General features: G+C 36.5%; 1 protein-coding gene across 4 annotated transcripts in view; it reads left to right on the top strand.

The window, feature by feature from the left end:
- The window catches only part of PIK3C2A (phosphatidylinositol-4-phosphate 3-kinase catalytic subunit type 2 alpha), a 174,919-nt gene extending 156,151 nt beyond the window's left edge, over positions 1 to 18,768 (top strand). For all 4 annotated transcript variants that reach the window (XM_049099099.1, XM_049099097.1, XM_049099098.1 and 1 more), the window contains 11 exons: positions 1,308 to 1,444; positions 3,885 to 4,054; positions 5,219 to 5,375; positions 6,203 to 6,312; positions 8,967 to 9,174; positions 10,441 to 10,565; positions 12,318 to 12,435; positions 12,517 to 12,589; positions 13,495 to 13,604; positions 13,692 to 13,817; positions 15,566 to 18,768. In XM_049099099.1, the coding sequence (XP_048955056.1) occupies positions 1,308 to 1,444; positions 3,885 to 4,054; positions 5,219 to 5,375; positions 6,203 to 6,312; positions 8,967 to 9,174; positions 10,441 to 10,565; positions 12,318 to 12,435; positions 12,517 to 12,589; positions 13,495 to 13,604; positions 13,692 to 13,817; positions 15,566 to 15,748 (1,517 nt within the window). In that variant the 3' untranslated portion in view covers positions 15,749 to 18,768. The remainder of the gene's footprint in view (positions 1 to 1,307; positions 1,445 to 3,884; positions 4,055 to 5,218; positions 5,376 to 6,202; positions 6,313 to 8,966; positions 9,175 to 10,440; positions 10,566 to 12,317; positions 12,436 to 12,516; positions 12,590 to 13,494; positions 13,605 to 13,691; positions 13,818 to 15,565) is intronic.
- Positions 18,769 to 21,502: the final 2,734 nt, after the last annotated feature.

Here is a 21,502-nt window from a genome sequence, read left to right as displayed (position 1 = left end):
CATTTTTAATCTAAGGCCTCCTACTTCCAAAATATAACTAAATCACATAGCCTTCTGGGAATGTTTTGTGTATATTCTAATATTATATAATAGTCTTTTTTTTAAAAGATTTTATTTATTTGAGTGAGAGAGAGAGCGACTATGAAAGGGGGCTGGGGAGGGTGGGGCAAGGGGTAGAGGGAGAGGGAGAAGCAGACTCCCATTGATCGAGGATCCAGGCTCAGGGCTCGATCCCAGGACCCCAAGATCATGACCTGAGCCAAAGGCAGACACTTAACTTATTGAGCCACCCAGGCACCCTAGTCTTTCTTTTAAACACAAAAGGACAGTTTTCCATATGGATTTCATATTTAAAACATAAATTTGAGCATTAGCACATAAAGATCTAATTCATTATATTCTTTTTTTTTAAAGATTTTATTTATTTGTTTATTCATGAGAGACAGAGAGAGAGAGAGAATGGCAGAGATACAGGCAGAGGGAGAAGCAGGTTCCATGCAGGGAGCCCAATGTGAGACTCGATCCCAGGACTCCAGGATCACGCCCTGGACCAAGGGCAGGCGCTAAACCGCTGAGCCACCCAGGTATCCCTAATTCATTATATTCTTATATAGATGTCCCATAATTTATTTGTTTGATACTTGTTTTAAAAGTAGGGAAAATAGGGTCGCCTGGGTGGCTCAGCAGTTGAGCATCTGCCTTTGACTCAGGGTGTGATCCTGGAGTCCCGGGATGGAGTCCCACATCGGGCTTCCTGCTTGGAGCCTGCTTCTCACTCTGCTTCTCTCTCTGCCTCCCTCTCTCTCTGTGAGTCTCTCATGAATAAATGAATAAAATCTTTAAAAAAAAAATAGGGAAAATAAAAAATGATTTGCACAGCCAGGCGTTTACAAAACACATACTTTCGATATACACATATTACAAGGACAGTCTTAATTCGTTCTTCCGTTTGAAAGAGCTTAGTGTACTTTGAAACACTCCATAATTGCCCAAATACATGATCAGAGTAAGTTTGTTGACTAAGCATCATCTAGTTCGTAATTAAAATTGTTATTCTTTGGGGGTGTATAGCACATGGTTGTACAGACTATGGAACCTCAAAGTCAAATTCAGCTGTTAGATTTTGGGTACTTCTGAAAATAAATAATTTTGATTGCTCAAATTTTCTAGCATGGGCTGCCAGACTTGGTTTTTTAAAAATAATTCCTAAATGGTGTCTTATGTCAAAGGTTGAAAAGTATAAATTTTTTTAAGGGCTTAACTTCTAGGGAGATATTTTCGCATAGCTTAATGTTTTGTTGTTAAAGGTATGGTGGAGCTAGTTCCTGCTTCGGATACCCTCAGGAAAATCCAAGTGGAATATGGTGTGACTGGATCCTTTAAAGATAAACCACTTGCAGAGTGGTTGAGGAAATACAATCCTTCTGAAGAAGAATATGAAAAGGTGATTAGCAAGTCTCCTTATTCTAGATAACTTTGTCAAAAATGTATTACCTAAGTCATAAGTGCTTTCACTTTCCAACTCTGGTGACTAGCCATGTAACCTAAGTTGTGAAAACTGTCTTTCTCTAACTAAAGTAAGTAAATAAAATAAAATAAAAATTCTGTCTGTCTGTCTGTCTATCTATCTATCTATCTATCTATCTAAACAGTGCATTTAATGACAGGAATCTGAGTGAAACCAATGCTAAACTACCCCTCAAATATTCCAAACATGAATTTAGAGGCCAGCAAAACAGGTATTTTTATGACCCAGAATATTTCACAAAGATCTTGGAAAAAGTTATGGAAATGGGTGAGAGTGGTGCATTGTGTGGAGTTGAAAAGATTATGAGCCAGACAGAGCATGAACTTAGGTTCCAAGTCAGCAGCTATTGAGCTTTGGGCAAATTATTAACCTCTTTTGTGCCTCAGTGACCTATAATATAAAATAGTATACATTATGGTATTGTAGTACATAATATCGCTGTAAAACATAATAGTGCCATAAGGTTATCGTGAGAATTAGAGGAGTTCATATTAGAAAACCCGACACAGAGTAAATTCTGTGGTTAGTAGCTGTTACTATTAGAGGTGTCCATTTTTTTGTTTTGGCATACTTTTGAATTCTATGATAGGAAAGGGAAATTTTGGGATACCTGGGTGGCTCAGTTGGTTATGTGTGACTCTTTTTATTTTTTTAAGATTTACTTATTTTAGAGAGAGAGTGCATGTGAGGGAAGGGGCAGAGAGAGAATCTTCAAGCATACTCCCCACTGAGCACGAAGCTCAATGCAGGGCTCCATCCCACCCACCACCCATGAGATCATGACCTATACCACCCATGAGATCATGACCTAAGACAAAAACAAGAGTTAGATGCTTAACCAACTGAGCCAGTCAGGTGCCCCATGACCTTGGGATTGTGAATTTGAGCCCCATGTGAGGGGGAGGAGAGTAGAGCTTACTTAAGGAAAAGAAAATAGGAAGAAAAAGGAAAAGAGAAATCTCTTATGCTATATGTTGGCAAATCGAACTTTAATAAAAAAAATATACAAAAAAAAAAAGAAATCTCTTAGGATGTAAGGCCTCTAATGATCTGAAAGTGGCCTAAGAAATACTTAAGAACAGTTTTTTTTTACAAGAACACTTTTAAAATAGCACTGTAAAGAGATCTCAGTTTTAATATCATTTGCCTGCTCATTTTATGTCAAGTCATTAATGTATCACATTTATAGATACATACAAATGCTATCTGTTGACCTAAAAAGGTAGAAGAATTTTGTCCTTTGTTGATCTTTTAAACTATTTAAGATCACTCCCTTTTCTTCCTTGTGGTGTGGGGGTAAAGCAAGAAGCCAATACTTGTTTAAGGTCATGTTGGCTCTTTTGTGGTTCTGGGAAAGTGGTTTGTCACAAAATAATTGTTGAATATCATAGATTGAGTGCCTTTTGTGCTTTTGACTCTTAATGTCCTTCACTAAGAAAGAGAGTAACATAGAGGAGTCCCATTGCTTGGGGGTGAATCTTGGGTCTGCCACTTAACAATTGTGTGATCCTGGGCAAAGAACTTCTATGTTTCAGTTTCCCTCAAACATAAAATGACAATCATAATAATATCTATGTCATAAAGTGTGTGTGTGTGTGTGTGTGTATAGAAAGAGTAATGTAGTGCCTGGTTTGTGTTAAGTGCTGTGTAAATGTATGCTCTAATCATTAGTAATGATTTCTGGGGAGTTATGAAATAACCACATGGACATGCAGAGCCATATGACTGCTCCATTCAGAAATGTAGTATCTTGAAAATAAACTAAATGCACATGCTTTAGATAAAAATATTCATTATATAAGTCTTGCTGTTTCCGTCTATATGATACTATGTTAGTAATTTAATCCCCAGGGCAGGCAAGACTAAAGTGAAAGAAGATCTCTAGCTTTGAGAAACTTGCAAACGACACATAAAGAGTCAACAAAACACATTAATTATTGTATGTTTAAAGATATAAGCTGACTTTCTTCATACATACCCTCCCTATAAGTAAAAAAAAATCTTTGTCACCATGGGACCACTTGTACTAAAGAGCAGAGTCTGTGAGGAGTAGAGTTCCACCAAGATGATTCTTAAAAGATGTTGAAAAGCAGCAGGTACCCTAAGTAGGGAACAGCAGGATCTCTGCCTGTTAGAAGACAAAAGCTAGCGAGATGGGGCAGGAACCACCCTTAGAAAGATGTTTTTATTTTTTAAATACAAAAGACTGGCTTTTGTTACAATAGTCTAGTTTATAAGCCTTTGAAAACTGGATTACAATAGTGTCTTCAAAGGGTGATGAATTACTTTAATCTTTATAACCTGCCTCCTTTGAAACTAATTTTTTTCCTAAAATAATTTTATATCTTTATTATAGGCGTCTGAAAATTTTATTTATTCTTGTGCTGGATGCTGTGTAGCCACGTATGTTCTAGGCATCTGTGATCGACACAATGATAATATAATGCTTCGAAGCACAGGACACATGTTTCACATTGACTTTGGAAAGTTTTTGGGCCATGCACAGATGTTTGGTAGCTTCAAAAGGTACTAATATTGTTACTGTTGTTGCTAGAGAGGAGAGGCACTTTTTTTTTTTTTTTTTTTTTAACTGAAGTACCCCGGGGGCACCTGGCTAGCTCAATCAGTAGGGCATGCAACTCTTGATCTCAGGATTGTGAGTTCAAGCCCCACTTTGCCATGGAGCTTACTTCTAAAACACAAAAAGAAGTACTTCAAGTAATTCTGAAGCAGATTTCCACACGGAATCACTTTCCAAAAGGTATTAATAAGATTATCTGTATCTATCCATCTATCATGTGTGTGTATATCTGGAAGAGTTTCCACAATAATTTTTACTTGAAAAAGAAATTGACCTCCTTTACCACATAATGGTTAAGTTTTTGACGATTTTAATGTCAGCTTTTTACAAGCTTAGCATCCCTCCTCTGTCCATTTTTTTCTTCCCAAGAAAGCTGAAACTCTGGTTTGCTTAATTCAGATTATTTCAAGAGGTCATTGATTTTGAGTTCAGTCATTTCAAACATGCTAAAAATGTCTTTATTTTGATAGGATCAGAATGTTATGTGTATATTGATGAACCTTTCTTTGACAGATTTAGGCATAACATTGATTTTAATTAGTGTACACAATTTATTTTAAAAGAAAGCCTTTTTTTTTAACAAATTAATGTCCCAGATCTTGTCTCTTTTCCTCTTGTTCATTGCCTTATAGCTCCCATTAAGCATGACTAGGGATAAAAAAAGACCCTAAGAGATGACTACCATTTGGTAGATAAGAACAGGTAATGTGTGTGGGTAGTAACCTCTGTTGAAATGAATTAAGGTATATTTTATCCAGCTAATGGTACCTATTAGAAATTTTCCCATTGGTATAATGGCAATGAGTACAAAATTTTTCTCTGCATAACTACTGTTTGATCTCTACTTGAGTGTATAGATGTATAAATACCATCTTGGAAAAAAATTTGTAAATATATTTTATCTAAATAGTGAGATTGATTAAATGATGGCTTTCCTGAAAATGCAAATTTATAAGTTTTAATGCAGATTCAAGCCTGCCCGATACTAAATTTCCCAGTTGGAAATTGCTATGGCTTAGACAGCTTAGTTCAGTAACCATGTGATAACAGCACTGTTTGAATATCTTCTGTAAATAATACTTTGTGTTGTGTACTTTTTTTTAAAATAGGGATCGGGCTCCTTTTGTGCTGACCTCGGATATGGCATATGTCATTAATGGGGGTGAAAAGCCTACCATTCGTTTCCAGTTGTTTGTGGACCTCTGCTGTCAGGCCTACAACTTAATAAGAAAGCAAACAAACCTCTTTCTTAACCTCCTTTCACTGGTAACTGTGTTTTTACAAGCCTTTAATTAATTTACATTAATGCTCTGTCTTTCAATATCTAAAGAAGGATATTTTGGAATAAAATTTACTGTAGTTTCAAATGTCAGAAATATTACCAAAATATTCAAAAATAGCTGCTATGTAAAATACGCCAGACACCGTTTATCTAAAATACAAAAAATAAGTCACATCTGCCTTGGGGTTGAGAAGTAAAAGTAACTGAAAAGGATCCTGAGAGAGTGATCTGGGATGCTAGAACATATTTTGTTAATATATACACATCCACATAATTTGGATGTGTTCAGGGACGCCTAGATGGCTCAGCAGTTGAGAGTCTGCCTTCAGCTCAGGGCGTGATCCTGGGGTCTAGGGTTCATGTTCTGCCCGCAATCGAGTTCCCTGCAGGGAGCCAGCTTCTCCCTCAGCCTGTGTCTCCTGAATAAATAAATAAAACCTTTAAAAAATAATTATAATAATTTGATTGTGTTCAGGTTTCTGTACTTTTCTGGATGTGGAATAAGTTAAAAGTAAACCTCCACTATGATTATTGTGACTAAACTTGACATAAAAACAGGACTAAAGGTCTGGATTTCACAGCTTTTATTCAATAAACTGGCTTTGAGACTTCTAACAATTGACTTCCTTGACCTCAGTTTTTCTCATTTATAACTGAATCACTTAGGTCCCTAGAACACAAATACAAACTCCTCAAAACTGTGATTATTTTGTTTGCTTTAGTTGTAATTACTTGGCCAGCTTTTAAGGGACAGGTAGGGAACAGACTTTTTAAAAAGTTTAACTCCCAAACTCTTTTTCCCTTTCTATAGATGATTCCTTCAGGGTTACCAGAACTTACAAGTATTCAAGACTTGAAATATGTTAGAGATGCTCTTCAACCCCAAACTACAGATGCAGAAGCTACAATTTTCTTTACTAGGTAAGGTATATTTAAGTATTTTAGAGAAGGCGCTGAGCTTTGGCTTGTTTTCCTTAGTTTAAACTAATGGTATATATCAAAAATCTGATTTTCAGGAAATAATTGACAGTATTAGCAAATAGTAGCTTTATCAAAAGTATATTTTATGTCAGAGTTTATATGTACTGAATAAATGTAAAGGATTTGCAACAACACTTTTAAAAATAAATTTATTTCTCTTGAAATAGCTCAAGTTGTATTCAGTATATAACTTCAATTATAAACATCTTTATGAACTATTTCTGCAAAACACATGTTCTATAGTGCCAAGTATAAGGTGGTGTTTTTTTTTTTTTTTTTCTAAAATAATATCTGTGCTAATAAGTATAGTACTTTTCAGGATTTTGCCATAACAATTTTCATTGATACCATAAATATCTAAAACCTTGAACTCTGGGACACTGCTATAGTAAATTGTTACTATATGAACATAGTACTTAAAACAAATATACTAATTATTAGCATTTGAACTTGTCATACTTGCTTTATAAGCAGATCTTCCTGGCAAATATGTTCTAAAAGTTTAGTGACCAGGTTGATCACTATCTAGAGGTACCACCTTATTATCATGCCACACAACAAGGAGGGACCCATGAGCTCATGTTCTTTTCTCTCTTTTTTCTCTTGCCTTCTTCCTCTTAGTGGGAAAGAGATAGAAAATCGTACTGGACTCCCCTAGTCTCAAGAGTCTGGGCTGAATTGAATTGAAGGAAGCTGACTTTTGTGTAGCCTTCTAAACTAATCCTGATAATTTAGGTATTGATGGATTTTGTATTGTTTTTCAAAAGAGATTCATTGGCTCCTCTGGGCAAAACTATAAAGCAGGCATGTATTAGTCTGCTTGAGCTGCCATAACAAAATACCATAGATGACATGGCCTAAACAATAGACACTTTTAGTTCTAGAGGTGGGGAAGTCCAAGATCAAGGTGCCAGCTGATTCACTTCCTGGTGAGGACTCTAGCTTACAGACATTTGCCTTCTTGTTTCCTCATATGAAGGAAGGAGATAAAGAGCAAGAAAGCTTAGGCTTTCTTCTTCTCATAAGAACACTGATCCTATTGGATCAGAGTTTTACCCTTATGACCTCATCTAATCTTGATTACTGACTCCATAAAGATCCTATGGGGTTCGGGCTCAACGTATGAATTTTGGAGGATACAAATATTCAGTCCATAGCAGGGCAAGAACCTTTGTGTAAGGTTCACAAAGAGCACAAAGGTTCTTGCCTTTTCTTTTGAATCTCTTTCCTCTTTCTGGATTTCTTTATCCTGTTTCTGAGACTTCTTGTTTCCTTTGCATGCCTAAAATGTTTTATCCAAGCCTGCTTTCCAGATTTATCCTCACCAAATTCCCTATCCTTTCAAAACCTCTTTTTTCAACTGAAGGAAATTATGATTATCTGAAGAAGGAATCTGATACCAGAATCTACTATTTGATAGAAGAGATTTTATTTGGACTACTTTCAATACTTCTTTTTATACCTGTTTAGCGTCACCATCCCTGTTTATTAAAAGGAATTAAATAACGATCATCTTTTTTGGCACTTTTGGCATTCTACCAATCATCCTCTATCCCTAATAGTTTTTTGGTTAGTGTTGGATCCCACAGAGCTCAAGAAATACACCATCATTTCTTGGAGACAGAGGAATGGGATGAAATGGAGACTTTCTTGTGGTAAAATGTTTTGTTCTGATGGAATATCTTTTTTTTTTTCCCCTGAAGAATAAAAGAAATCCTTGGCAAAGTGAGAATCTGCTTAATACTTAAAAGGAATCAAAATTGGGGAGGATCCCTGGGTGGCTCAGCGGTTGAGCACCTGTCTTCAGCCCAGGGCGTGATCCTGGAGTCCTGGGATCAAGTCCCACATCGGGCTCCCTCCATGGAGCCTGCTTCTCCCTCTGCCTGTGTCTTTACCTCCCCCCCCCGCCCCCCCATCTCTCATAAACAAATAAATAAATAAAATCTTAAAAAAATTAGGGCACCTGACTGGCCCAGTTAGTAGAGCATGTGACTCTTGATCTTTGGGTTATGAGTTCAAGCTCCATGTTGAGCTCCAAGCCTAGAGCTTTATGTATGTATGTATATATGGATGGATAGATGGATGGATGGATGGATGGATGGATGGATGGATGAGGCAGACGGAGAAGGAGAGAGAGAGAATCTTAAGCAGGCTCCATGCCCAGCTCGGAGCTCAACATGGGGCTTGATCTCACAACCCTGAGATCATAACCTGAATGGAAATCAAGAGTCTTACACTTAACCAACTGAGCCATCCAGGAGCCCCAAGGGCCTAGAGCTTACTTTAAAAGAAGGTGTATATATTTTGATAGGATAGATAGATAGATAGATAGATAGATAGATAGATAGATAGATAGATAGATAGATAGATAAAAGAAAAGAGGTGCCTGGCTGGCTCAGTTGATGGAGCATGCAACTCTTGATTTCAGGGTTATAAGTTTGAACCCCACGTTGGGTGTAGAAATTAAAAATAAAATCTTAAAAAATTTTAACAAAAAGAATGAAAATATTTTTCATCCTTTATTATATCCAAAGAACTGAACATGTTTTCTCATGAACATTTACTATTAACATATTTTTCTGATTATTTTGTAGGCTTATTGAATCAAGTTTGGGAAGCATTGCCACAAAGTTTAACTTCTTCATTCACAATCTTGCTCAGTTGCGTTTTTCTGGTCTTCCTTCCAATGATGAGCCCATTCTTTCATTTTCACCCAAAACATACTCGTTTAGACAAGATGGTCGAATCAAGGAAGTCTCTGTTTTCACTTACCATAAGAAATACAATCCAGATAAACATTATGTAAGTTTGGTTTTAGTATTTGTAGAGACTAATGCATGCATTACTGTTGTCTTTTCCTGGTTCCCTCACTGACTTTGCTAAATTTCCAAACATTTGTTGTTTTCAGACTTCTTTCCTCCATGGATGGTCCAAAAATAAATAAATATTTGAGGAATCCCTAATTGTTTTTTGGTATTTACTTCTTGGTAAATTTGCTCCCAAACCATGGGAGACAAATGATAATCTTCCTTTCAGAGACAAGACTTAAAGGGTAGTGCTATTTTGCTTTTTCTCTTTCCTTCAATTTGTTCTTAAAGGTAAAGCTTGCTCATTGTAACATTCAGCCTATGTAAAAGTGCATAAAGTCTTCAGTTCTCATTCCACTTTCTAGGAATGAAATATTATTAAACACACATACATATATAAAGTTCATCTTTGAACAAAAACAAGATGTTTAGTATTTCACACCACCCCTCATAGGGTAGCATTATGTTTTTCATACTTGTGCTAATATTTTTTTGGGGGAAATACTTTGCAGCACAGTCTTTAAATTTTAGACAAATTGATATTTTAGAAAGCAACTTTTTATTATTTTAATTTTCACCTATTCTGTTGTTAGTAAATTTTTGTAAGTTTATTTAGTATTTTATTGAGTATTCCATTCTTTCCCCCAATGATTTATAATAGTATATAACATTATAATATAGGTATTATAATGCTGGTATATTTTAAATATACTAAATTTATATATATCTTTGAATTTATTTTTGGTCTTATGTAGATAAATATGACTTTTTTCTACAACAGTATTTTACTTTGTAAAGTACTGTGACTTTATAATAATTTAAATATGCAGTAAGACAAGTTTTCCCTCATCCTCCTGCTACCATAAATTTTTCCTTTCTCACTTACTCTCTTAAGTGAACTTAGTAATATGTTCATCGGAAATGTACTAAATTTATACATTTATAAATTTATACATTTCAGGATACATTTATTATATTTAAACCTGGAAATAGAAGACTTTCACTTTTTAGTTTTGTATCCATATATAAAGATATAAAGTTTTTATATCTTTACAGTGATTAATATCCTTTTAGATATAGTTAGATGTGCTATAAATACATTGACTTATGTTTGCTGTTTCCTCTCAGTGACATATATATTATGAAGTTAAAAGCACTTGGACTACACATAGAATGGTCAAGCTATAAATTTTCTGTTAGGAAAGGTGATTTTTTTTTTTGTTTTTAAATCTAATGTGTTTGGGATGTGATTTCTTTTCAGATTTATGTAGTCCGAATTTTGAGGGAAGGACAGCTTGAGCCATCATTTGTGTTCCGGACTTTTGATGAATTTCAGGAACTTCACAATAAGCTCAGTATTATTTTTCCACTTTGGAAGTTACCAGGGTATGTTCCCATTTTTTCCCGGGAGATAATTTCTTACCAAGTATAGGTCAAAAGCTTTGTGTAAACATTTACTAAGTTACAATGAGCCATGTGTGACTGATTTTCCTTTGTATCACAAGGGCCTGATACCTAGACAAGGAAGAAGGCTTTGTTGGATGAATAAACAGTGAATAAATGATCAAGATCCTAAACTTAATTAAAATAGGGGATTTTCAGGTAGCCACGGTGGCGCAGCGGTTTAGCGCCGCCCGCAGCCCAGGGTGTGATCCTGGAGACCCGGGATTGAGTCCCACGTCAGGCTCTCTGCATGGAGTCTGCTTCTCCCTCTGCCTGTGTCTCTGTCTCTCTCTTTCTGTCTCTCATGATTAAATAAATAAAATCTTTAAAAAAAAAAAAAAAAAGGAATCCCTGGGTGGTGCAGCGGTTTAGCGCCTGCCTTTGGCCGAGGGCGCGATCCTGGAGACCCGGGATCGAATCCCACGTCGGGCTTCCGGTGCATGGAGCCTGCTTCTCCCTCTGCCTGCGTCTCTGCCTCTCTCTCTCTCTCTCTCTCTCTGTGTGACTATCATTTAAAAAAAAAAAAAAAAGACTTCAGTATAAAATGAATGAATGAATGAATGAATGAATGAATGAATAAATAAATAAATAAATAAATAAATAAATAATAAATGAATAGAATAGGGGATTTTCTAGCTTTCTATTTCAATTATGCTTTTTTTTTTTTTTTAATCATATCAGGTTAGTCAAATCATTACTTTAACTATCTTTACAATGAGATCAAGAAACTTAGCTGAAGCTTTTAATTTCTTGTCTCTATCATAGTAAGTAACATGAGATAATGGGGATCCCTGGGTGGCTCAGCGGTTTAGCGCCTGCCTTTGGCCCAGGGCACAATCCTGGAGTCCCAGGATCGAGTCCCACGTCAGGCTCCCAGCATGGAGCCTGCTTCTCCCTCCTCATGTGTCTCTGCCTCTCTCTCTCTATGTCTATCATAAATAAATAAATAAATCTTAAAAAAAAAAACCACAGATAAATAATTTGGGATCTCGGTTTTAGAAAAGTCATATTTTAAATCACTGCAGAAATAATTATGGCCACTCCTCTAAAAAATAATAAGCTGAGGCATTGAGACTGTTGGTCACAATCTTAGGACTTAGTTTTGTATCTGTTACCCTTTCAAAACCCTCCAGTTTTAATGTAGTTAATGACCAATAGATTTCCTATGTCAAGTTGCTCATATATTCAGACTAGATCTCAGGAGTAGAGTCAACAAAGTGGGCATCAGAGTTTATTTGCACATCAGTCTCATTTTTCATTGCCAGCAAAATAAGCAGGTTAAGTTTACCTTGATTTGGGCCCTATGTCATTTGTGGACAGGGTATCGACATGGTGTATAGGACTAATAACAGTAGAGTAATGATTATTTTGGAGGATACACTACGTATAAAATATTTGTGAATGGAGTAATCTTTAGAAAAAATAGTAGAAAATAAGTAATAAGTAGCAAAATAGCAAAACAGTATCTCTTTTGTACCAAGATTTATAAAAGGCTAACAGGTACTTGAACTGTTTTATCTCCAGTACTTTGAGAAGAAATTACAAACATTTACTTTCTGGATTAAAATTCCACTTTGAATTTAAGCACATATTTTTTTAAACATAATGTATTTCTAAATAAATATTGTGCTTAATTCTATAAATATTTTCAGGTGAAATAATTTAAATCCCATTTGTTTGTGTTTTCTTTTGTAGCTTTCCTAATAGGATGGTTCTCGGCAGAACACACATAAAAGATGTAGCAGCCAAAAGGAAAATTGAGTTAAACAGTTATTTACAGAATTTGATGAGTGCTTCAACAGATGTAGCAGAGGTAACTGTCCTAATTGAAAAAAGAACATACTATTTTTTGTGATACATGATATTTTAATTTTTTTTTTCTCTTCTATCTTAGTGTGATCTTGTTTGTACTTTTTTCCACCCTTTACTTCGTGATGAAAAAGCTGAAGGACTAGCTAGGTCCGCAGGTATGATTATCTTTTTTTTTTTTTTAATTAATAATTCATGGCTTCCCTATGACTTGCAAGTATATAATTTCTCATTGAATGTGATAGACTGACAGTGGAGTTACTGGCTATATTCCAGTGAGAATGAGAGGAGGGTATTCCTTTTAAGCCCCTCAATTTCTGGATAAATATAATTTTCCTAATAGAATGTGATTTTTAAAGAACCATAAATCAGGGATGCCTGGGTGGCTCAGCGGTTTAGCACCTGCCTTCGGCCAGGGTGTGATCCTGGAGTCCCAAGATCGAGTCCCATGTGGGGCTCCTTGCATGGAGCATGCTTATCCCTCTGCCTGTGTCTCTGCCTCTCTCTCTCTCTCTCTATGTCTCTCATGAATAAATAAAATATTAAAAAAAAAAAAAACAATAAATCAGTGGCCTACTAGGTTATTTACCTTGTTCTTTCCCCACATATGATCTTGGAATTCAAGCAAAATTTTTTAGAGGGGGCACTTGAATGGCTCAGTTGGTTAATTGTCTGCCTTCAGCTCAAGTCATCATCTCAGGGTCCTGGGATTGAGCCCCACATCAGGCTCCCTGCTCACTGGGGAGTCTGCTTCTCCTTCTTCCTCTGCCCCTCCCCCTGCTTGTGTCTCACACTCTCTCAAATAATATTTTTTTTATTTTTTAAAGATTTATTTATTTATTCATGAGAGACACACAGAGACAGGGAGACAAAGGGAGAGGCAGGCTCTGTGCAAGGAGCCCAATGTGGGACTCGATCCCGGGACTCCAGGATCACACCCTGGGCCGAAGGCAGTTGCTAAACCGCTGAGCCACCCAGGGATCCCCTCAAATATTTAAAAAAAATTTTTTTAATGCCATAGTTTGTACCACTGTAAGCAAGATAAACATATTTATATTTTCAGATGCAGGTCCATTCAGTCCTACTCCAGGCCAAATTGGAGGAGCAGTGAAATTATCTGTCTCTTACCGAAATGGTACTCTTTTTATCATGGTGATGCACATCAAAGATCTTGTGAGTGATTATAAATAATGATGATTGTAGAGAAAACCTATACCTTGGTAGGAAGCATTACTGTTAAGGAAATGCTTTTCTTTATAGGTTACTGAGGATGGAGCTGACCCAAATCCATATGTCAAAACATACCTACTTCCAGATACCCATAAAACATCCAAACGGAAAACCAAAATTTCACGAAAAACTAGGAATCCAACATTCAATGAGATGGTAAGTTAAAATTGTTTCTAAAAATGTCCTAGATTTGTTCTTTTGAGCTTTTAAGTTTTAAACACTTTAACATTTATAGGTACCAGTTGCAGAACTATTTTCTGTAGTAATAGAGCTGATCAGTAGCAGTCTAGTGGTATTTAACAAAATGTTGTAGAATTAAGCCCACCATCTTTGAACCTCCCCCCTAACAATATTTTCAAAAGGTGGATGTCCAGTCTGTGCTGAAATACTTCTAGGCCATCCACTTTGTTTTGGGCCGTTCCACTCTTAGGTTGTTTTTTATACTGTACTATAATCTTCACTCCCTGTAGTTTGCACCTGTAGGTCTGAGTTGTACTGCTTGGAACCACACGGAACTTGCTCTTTCTCCTATGTGGCAGCCCTTCAGATGACTGAAGTTCTCAAATGCCCTTCCTATTTATCCTTTTAACATCTTCACTACCTTTCCTTTTGTTTGATAAGATGTAGTTTCAAAATCATCCTCCTTCTGATTCATTTTAACCTTTCAGTAACCCATGTCAGAGTATTCTAAACTGATAGCAGTAAGCAAAGCATCAACTGAACAGGATAAAGCAAAACTGTTGACTTTGCTGAGCTACTCATGGTCAACTTACAGACTTACTCATCTGTTAAAACCTGCTAACACCTAGCTACTTTTTTAGGATAAACATTATTTGAGTATATCAACATTACATCCACACAAAAAATGTCGGGATAGAGATTTGGAAGAAAATAAATGTGGATTTTCATCAGGGTTATTTGTTAAAACCGGAGAATAGCCTTTCAGCTCTTTAAAAGCATATACAGGGATCCCTGGGTGGCGCAGCGGTTTAGCGCCTGCCTTTGGCCCAGGGCGTGATCGTGGAAACCTGGGATCGAGTCCCAAGTCAGGCTCCCGGTGCATGGAGCCTGCTTCTCCCTCTGCCTGTGTCTCTGCCTCTCTCTCTCTCTCTGTGACTATCATAAATAAATAAAAATTTAAAAAAATAAAAATAAATAAAAGCATATACACTGTTTGGTGAAGACCAGTTGGTGTTATTCTCAAAAAGTAGTGTTGGCTTTTTTCCTAGTTAATAGTGTTGTACTTTCAAGAAATAAAATGTAGTTGGTTTTTTAATTTTTATTAGTCAAACAGAAGGACTAGATTAGAGAGATTTTTCTCAGAAGTATGATAAGGCTTTGTTAAAAAAAAATCTAAGTGTCGAATGTGGTGTTTCAAAGAGCCTTTTAGAATTCCAGATTTGTTGTAAACTGTATCTGTAGTTGGTAAATTTGCATTGGAGTATGGATAATCATTTCATGATATATAAAATCTAACAAAAAAAGACAACAACAAAAAAACTCTAATCCTTCATTATTTGTAAAATGATAGTTATCCCCACTTGCTTCCTTCCATTCTCCTACCCAGGTCCAAGATCATCTGAAGGCATGCCGCCTCCTAATTGCTTTTCCCTTCCCCATACTTCCATCTCAGAAAATCCATGTTTTTAGTTTTTAGCCAATAATAATTTTCTAGTTTGTGCATTTCTATGTCAGACACTCAGAGGAATGATAAACCAAGACTCTTGAAATACAAAATGCACATCTAAAGTAGGAAACAAATTCCATCAGATGTGTTTGTAATCAATGTCATTAATTGTAGACTTTGACTACTGATCTCCCTTCTCCTTTTACTTGAAATAATCCAAGAAGCCAGCCAAACAAAAAATTTGTAACTTACTGTTTTCTTTTTGCCTTTGCTGTAGCTTGTGTACAGTGGATATAGCAAGGAAACCTTAAGACAGAGACAGCTTCAACTGAGTGTTCTTAGTGCAGAATCTCTGCGGGAGAATTTTTTCCTGGGTGGAGTGACCCTGCCTTTAAAGGATTTCAACTTGAGCAAAGAGACGGTTAAGTGGTATCAGCTGACGGCAGCAACCTATTTGTAAGCTAGTGAATTTCTGAGCTTTGGAAGCAAGAACAGTTATAAACGTGTATACACACATACATACTTGGGGATTTTGTATAGTATTTTTATACTTGGACAGAAATAATAAAGGTAAATGTACTTATTGCATTTCAATACATCTGTTGGACCAGTCACATAATTAACTTTTTTGAACATGTTGAAGCCATTGATGTTTTAGAGTCATTATATAGAATGCTATAAACCCTAAACTTAATATATAATAAGTCCCGACAAAGACTTTGAGTTGGTAAAGGATTTAATCCTCTCTTGATTAATTCAGAGTAATAGCTTTATAGTTTGGTCTGATAGTACTATGTCAGTTCAGCCATCTATTTTGCATTGTTTCTTACACAGACACAGCACATTTGTTTTCCTGTTTTGCACCTTTTACAGCCTTTACCACTGTGTGTGTTCACAAACACCAAAGGAAAGGAAAGGTGCAGGATATTACCAGAAAATGCAGCTGCTATTCACAGGGCCGAAAGCAAAGCACAAATAATAGATAGTTATGTTCAGAACTACTATGTAGTTTATAGAAGTAGGGGAAAATAATACTGCTTTTTTTTATCACCCATGTCTTTAAAACCTTTTTCAGAATAAGTGCCAATCACTGAAGTTGTAAATAGTGGTGCCTTAACTTCATATGCTTCCCTGGCACTTCATTCTGATCTTTTCCTGACTTGATAAATAATGAGTAAGTAGTTTTCACTCATTTTCAATTTCAAGTAACTAAAGAATTATGTACATTTACTAATGTTTTTCCCATTGAAAGATCATTTTTTCTACTTCTCATGTTTTTGTTGCCCCGTAACTGAATGAGAGTCATCGATGTAACTGTATGCTAAATGCCATCATTCCATTATAATCCTCCATTTACTTCCAGGAGTGTGACTTGAACTTTGGTAATCCACCTCCATGTATCTGTACTCCACTTTCTCATTAAGCAAGTGAAAATTGTTCACTCGTGTACCCATTCCTATTTGGTAGAAGAACTCCATGAATAGGGCAGACTCTTCACAGGAGGCCCAGGACAAGAATTCTAGGGTCCAGACTGAATTTTATTGTAGACTTTCATAGCAAAGTTTGTCTTGTAAGCCGTCTTACTTATATTTGTAAACATTATACATTGACATGAATTAATTTCCTTAATATAATGGAATTTAGAATCATAAGAGACATGATTGAAATTATTCTACAGTAACCATTAAGGATAAGATTCATTTTTATTCTTCGTTCCACTGCACACATACATAATTTTGTGTTTAGTTTGAATAAATGTTTATATATTCTCTTGCCTAGAATATAATTTAAGACACTTTTGTAAATGGTAATAGAGATTGTAGTAATCTAGTTGCTATGAGGTAACTGACACAATATGCAATGAAGAATACCAACAGAGAAAGGACAATCTCTAATTCAGTTGACCATAACATAATTTTTATGAACTGTGCAGATATTTAATGTAAATGGTAAAACCTACAGAGCAGAAATAGAATAGTTGAGGATGTATCAGTGGGATAGGTTTAAAACACACACACACACACACACACACACACACACACACTTGAAATTTTTGGTGCCTAACACTAATGGTCCATTTGTAGGAAACCCCGTTAGTATGATATATGAATGTCTTTTTTTTTTAACGTTAAAATGTGTTGTCTATTTAATAATTTAATTAAAATGCAAATCAAGCACCACCATTTATTTACTTTTTCCACATCCAGTTAACATTTCCTTAAAGTGTATAAGTACTTTTCAGATATAAATAAGTGCTAGATATTACCACTTAAGTTTTTGAGATCTAATTCCATTCCATGAGTTGTCATTTAGCCATTGGGGGAAAAAAAAGAAAAAAGTAAAAAAGGCAAAAAAAAAAAACCTTGTCTTGGCAAAAGGTTATTGTTATTTGGTCACAGTGTGTACTGCCTATTTGCAGTCTGTTAACAGCAGTGTGTCTTTTAGCACATATAATAGAACTAGAAAATGTGATGTCACTTTTTCAATTATAAGAAATCTGGATTTCTTACCTAAAAATGTATATTATGACTAATACTGTACAGTTAATCAGTCAGGACAAGTGGTAATGTTTTTCTTAATTTAACTCATTTTGTGCCTTCTTTGGTCATTAAAAAAATACACACATATTTTACATATATTTTAATATAAGTTATTTCTTTGTAAAACGCTAATATTCTGCCCTTACCAAAAAAAAAAAAAAAAAAAAGAAAAGAAAAAGGGACAGAGGCGCCTCTTTGCACTACTACTTTAAGTAGACTTTAAATCAGTTTTTTTTAAACATTTTTTTTAAAGCTTGCATTAGAGTAAATCTGAAGCAAAAGTTTGAACAAACTGGCCAAGACACTAATTTTTATGTATAATCACAATGTTTTATACCTGTCTTTACTGAGAAAAAATAATTATGCTACATACAAGTCCTGCCCTAGAATTCTTTCCTCTTGCAGTGTTTTGGGATTTGAAAATAATGGTTTATTCCGAGAACCTATTATTCTCTCTACTGAGGAACCCAATGTAGAACTTGCACTGACATTTTATTGCTGCCTTTATAAAAATCTATAGGTAGTTAACTGTTAAGGCATGTATGATCTTTGATAAAGTATTCTTTTATCTTTTCAGATTAAAGTTGTATAAAAGTTTCAATATCTTGCCTTAAATTGGTTAACTATTCTTTCTAGGATTCAAGTATTGTGGCATTTTAAAAAATATATCCAATTTTGATACTTAGACTTCAGGTCAAAATGGACTAAAAGCCCCACTACCATAATCCATGGATTTACTTACATACCGTTTGATTAGCAGTGCAAATAGGAATGAATATGGCAAGTAGTCTCATCTATAAGAACCAAATACTTTAATTATATTAAGGTAGTGAGTAAAGATGTATAATATTTTTATTAATACCTTGAATATATTCAGTGGATTGAATGTGACTTCATAACTGTACTACGATTGTATTAAAATATTTCTGGAATAAAGGAATTCTGCTGTCATTTCTTTCTTCATCAACGTATTAACATTTTTATTTCTAAACTTTGATATGAGCTCAGGGAGCCTGCTGGCTCAGTAGAGCATGCAACTCTTGATCTTGGGGTCGTACATTCGAGCCCCTCATTGGGCATAGAGTTTACTTAAATTTTAAAAATTTAAAAAATAAACTTTGGGGATCCCTGTGTGGCGCAGCGGTTTAGCGCCTGCCTTTGGCCCAGGGCGCGATCCTGGAGACCCAGGATCAAATCCCACGTCAGACTCCCGGTGTATGGAGCCTGCTTCTCCCTCTGCCTGTGTCTCTGCCTCTCTCTCTCTCTCACTGTTTGCCTATCATAAATAAAAAATAAATAAATAAATAAATAAATAAATAAATAAATAAATAAATAAATAAAAATAAACTTTGATATGAGCTCACTGCGTATCTCACCCAGGAGGTTTTTTTTTTTTTTTTAAATTTTTATTTATTTATGATAGTCACAGAGAGAGAGGCAGAGACACAGGCAGAGGGAGAAGCAGGCTCCATGCACCGGGAGCCCAATGTGGGATTCGATCCCGGGTCTCCAGAATCGCGCCCTAAGCCAAAGGCAGGCGCTAAACTGCTGCGCCACCCAGGGATCCCCCAGGAGTTTATTAGGTTCAAAAATCCTGAATTTCAAAACTGGCCTATCAGTTGCTCCTAACAATGATAAATCTGACTTCTATCCTGTGATTCTTTGAAACCAAGCCATAGTTCTGGATTGCCACTTTGCCCCATCACCATTTCATATGGTTGGATGCAATATTTCCAGACTTCTGTAAGTATGGTCCCTCGCCCTGGTGGTTTATTTAAATATTAAATAGGGGATCCCTGGGTGGCGCAGCGGTTTGGCGCCTGCCTTTGGCCCAGGGCGCGATCCTGGAGACCCGGGATCGAATCCCACATGGGCTCCCGGTGCATGGAGCCTGCTTCTCCCTCTGCCTATGTCTCTGCCCCTCTCTCTCTCTCTCTCTCTCTCTCTCTCTCTGTGACTATCATAAATAAATAAAAATTAAAAAAAAAAAAGACATTTCTTCAAAATGACCATCACATGAGAAGATGCTCAACATTATTAGTCATTAGGGAAATGCAAATCAAGATGAAGTGATACCAGGACACCTGGGTGGCTCAGCGGTTGAGCGTCTGCCTTAGGCTCAGGGCATGATCCTGGAGTCCCAGGATCGAGTCCCACATCGAGCTCTGCGTGGAGCCTGCTTCTCCCTCTGCCTATGTCTCTGCCTCTCTCATGAATAAGTGAATAAAATCTTAAAAACTATAAGATACCAATTTATACACACTAGGACAGCTAGAAATTTTAAAAAGTGGAGTGTTCGCTTTGGCAGCACATACACTAAAAAAAAGTGTGGAGAATCTCAAGCCCTCCTCCCTACATTTCTGATGGGAATGTAAAGTGCAGCTGATATACAAAACATCTGGCAGTTGTCAGAAAAGTTACCCTATGACCTGGCAATTCATTATATATATATAGATATAGATATAGATAATTTGCAAGAGAACTGAAAACAGGTACTCTGATACTTGTACCCAAGTGTTCATAGCATTATTCATAATGGCCAAATAGTCGAAATAGGCCAAATGTGCATCAACTGATGAATGAGTAATTAAAATGTGGTATAGCCATACAGTGGAATACTATTTGGCCATATAAAGTTCTGAAGCACTGGGGCATTTGGCTGGCTCAGTCATTGGAGCATGTGACTCTTGATCTCAAGGTTGTGAGTTCAAGCCCCACACTGGGCATGGAGCCTACTTGAAAAACAAAAAACACGGGCAGCCCCGGTGGTGCAGCGGTTTAGCGCCGCCTGCAGCCCAGGGCGTGATCCCGGGTCAGATCCTGGATGGAGTCCCACATCAGGCTCCCTGCATGGTGCCTGCCTCTCTCTCTCTCTCTGTGTCTCTATGAATAAATAAATAAAATCTTTAAAAAAAAAAAAAAAAAAACACTGATAGATGGGCAGCCCCGTGGCCCAGAGGTTTAGCACCGCCTTTGGCCCAGGGTGTGATCCAGGATGGAGTCCCACATCAGGCTCCCTGTATGGAGCCTGCTTCTTCCTGCCTGTGTCTCTGCCTCTCTGTGTCTGTCATGAATAAATAAGTAAAATCTTTTTTTTTTTTAAGATTTATTTATTTATTCATGAGACACAGGCAGAGACACAGGCAGAGGGAGAAGCAGGCTCCATGCAGGGAGCCCGATATGGGACTTGATCCCAGGACTCCAGGATCATGCCCTGGGTGGAAGGCAGGTGCTAAACCACTGAGCCACCCAGGGATCCCCAATAAATAAAATCTTAAAAAAAAAAAAAAACACTGATAAATGCTACAATATGGATGAACCTTGAAAAATACTATGATAGGAAACCACACACAAAAGGCCACATATTGTATGATTCAATTTATATGGAATCTCCAGGACAGGCAAACCCATAGAGACAATACAAAATAGTCCTTGTCAAGGCCTGTGGGGAGACTGGAGAGTAATTGCTTAGAGAGTACAAGGCTTTTGGGGGTGATGAAGACTGGAATTAGTGGTGATGGTTGCAGCATGCTGTGAAAATAAAACCACTTTAAAATGGTGAAAATAACAAACTTTAGGGCATGTGAATTTTACCTCAAAGAAAGATGTCTTAGAATCCTGGGGCAGGGACACATTGGATGGCTCAGCGGTTGAGCGGCAGCCTTTGGCTCAGC

This window comes from Canis lupus, chromosome 21, assembly GCF_003254725.2.
Source record: "Canis lupus dingo isolate Sandy chromosome 21, ASM325472v2, whole genome shotgun sequence".
NCBI classification, from domain to species: Eukaryota; Metazoa; Chordata; class Mammalia; order Carnivora; family Canidae; genus Canis; species Canis lupus.
The sequence above is the reverse complement of the archived record's forward strand: the minus strand, read 5'-3'. Positions and strand labels throughout refer to the sequence as shown.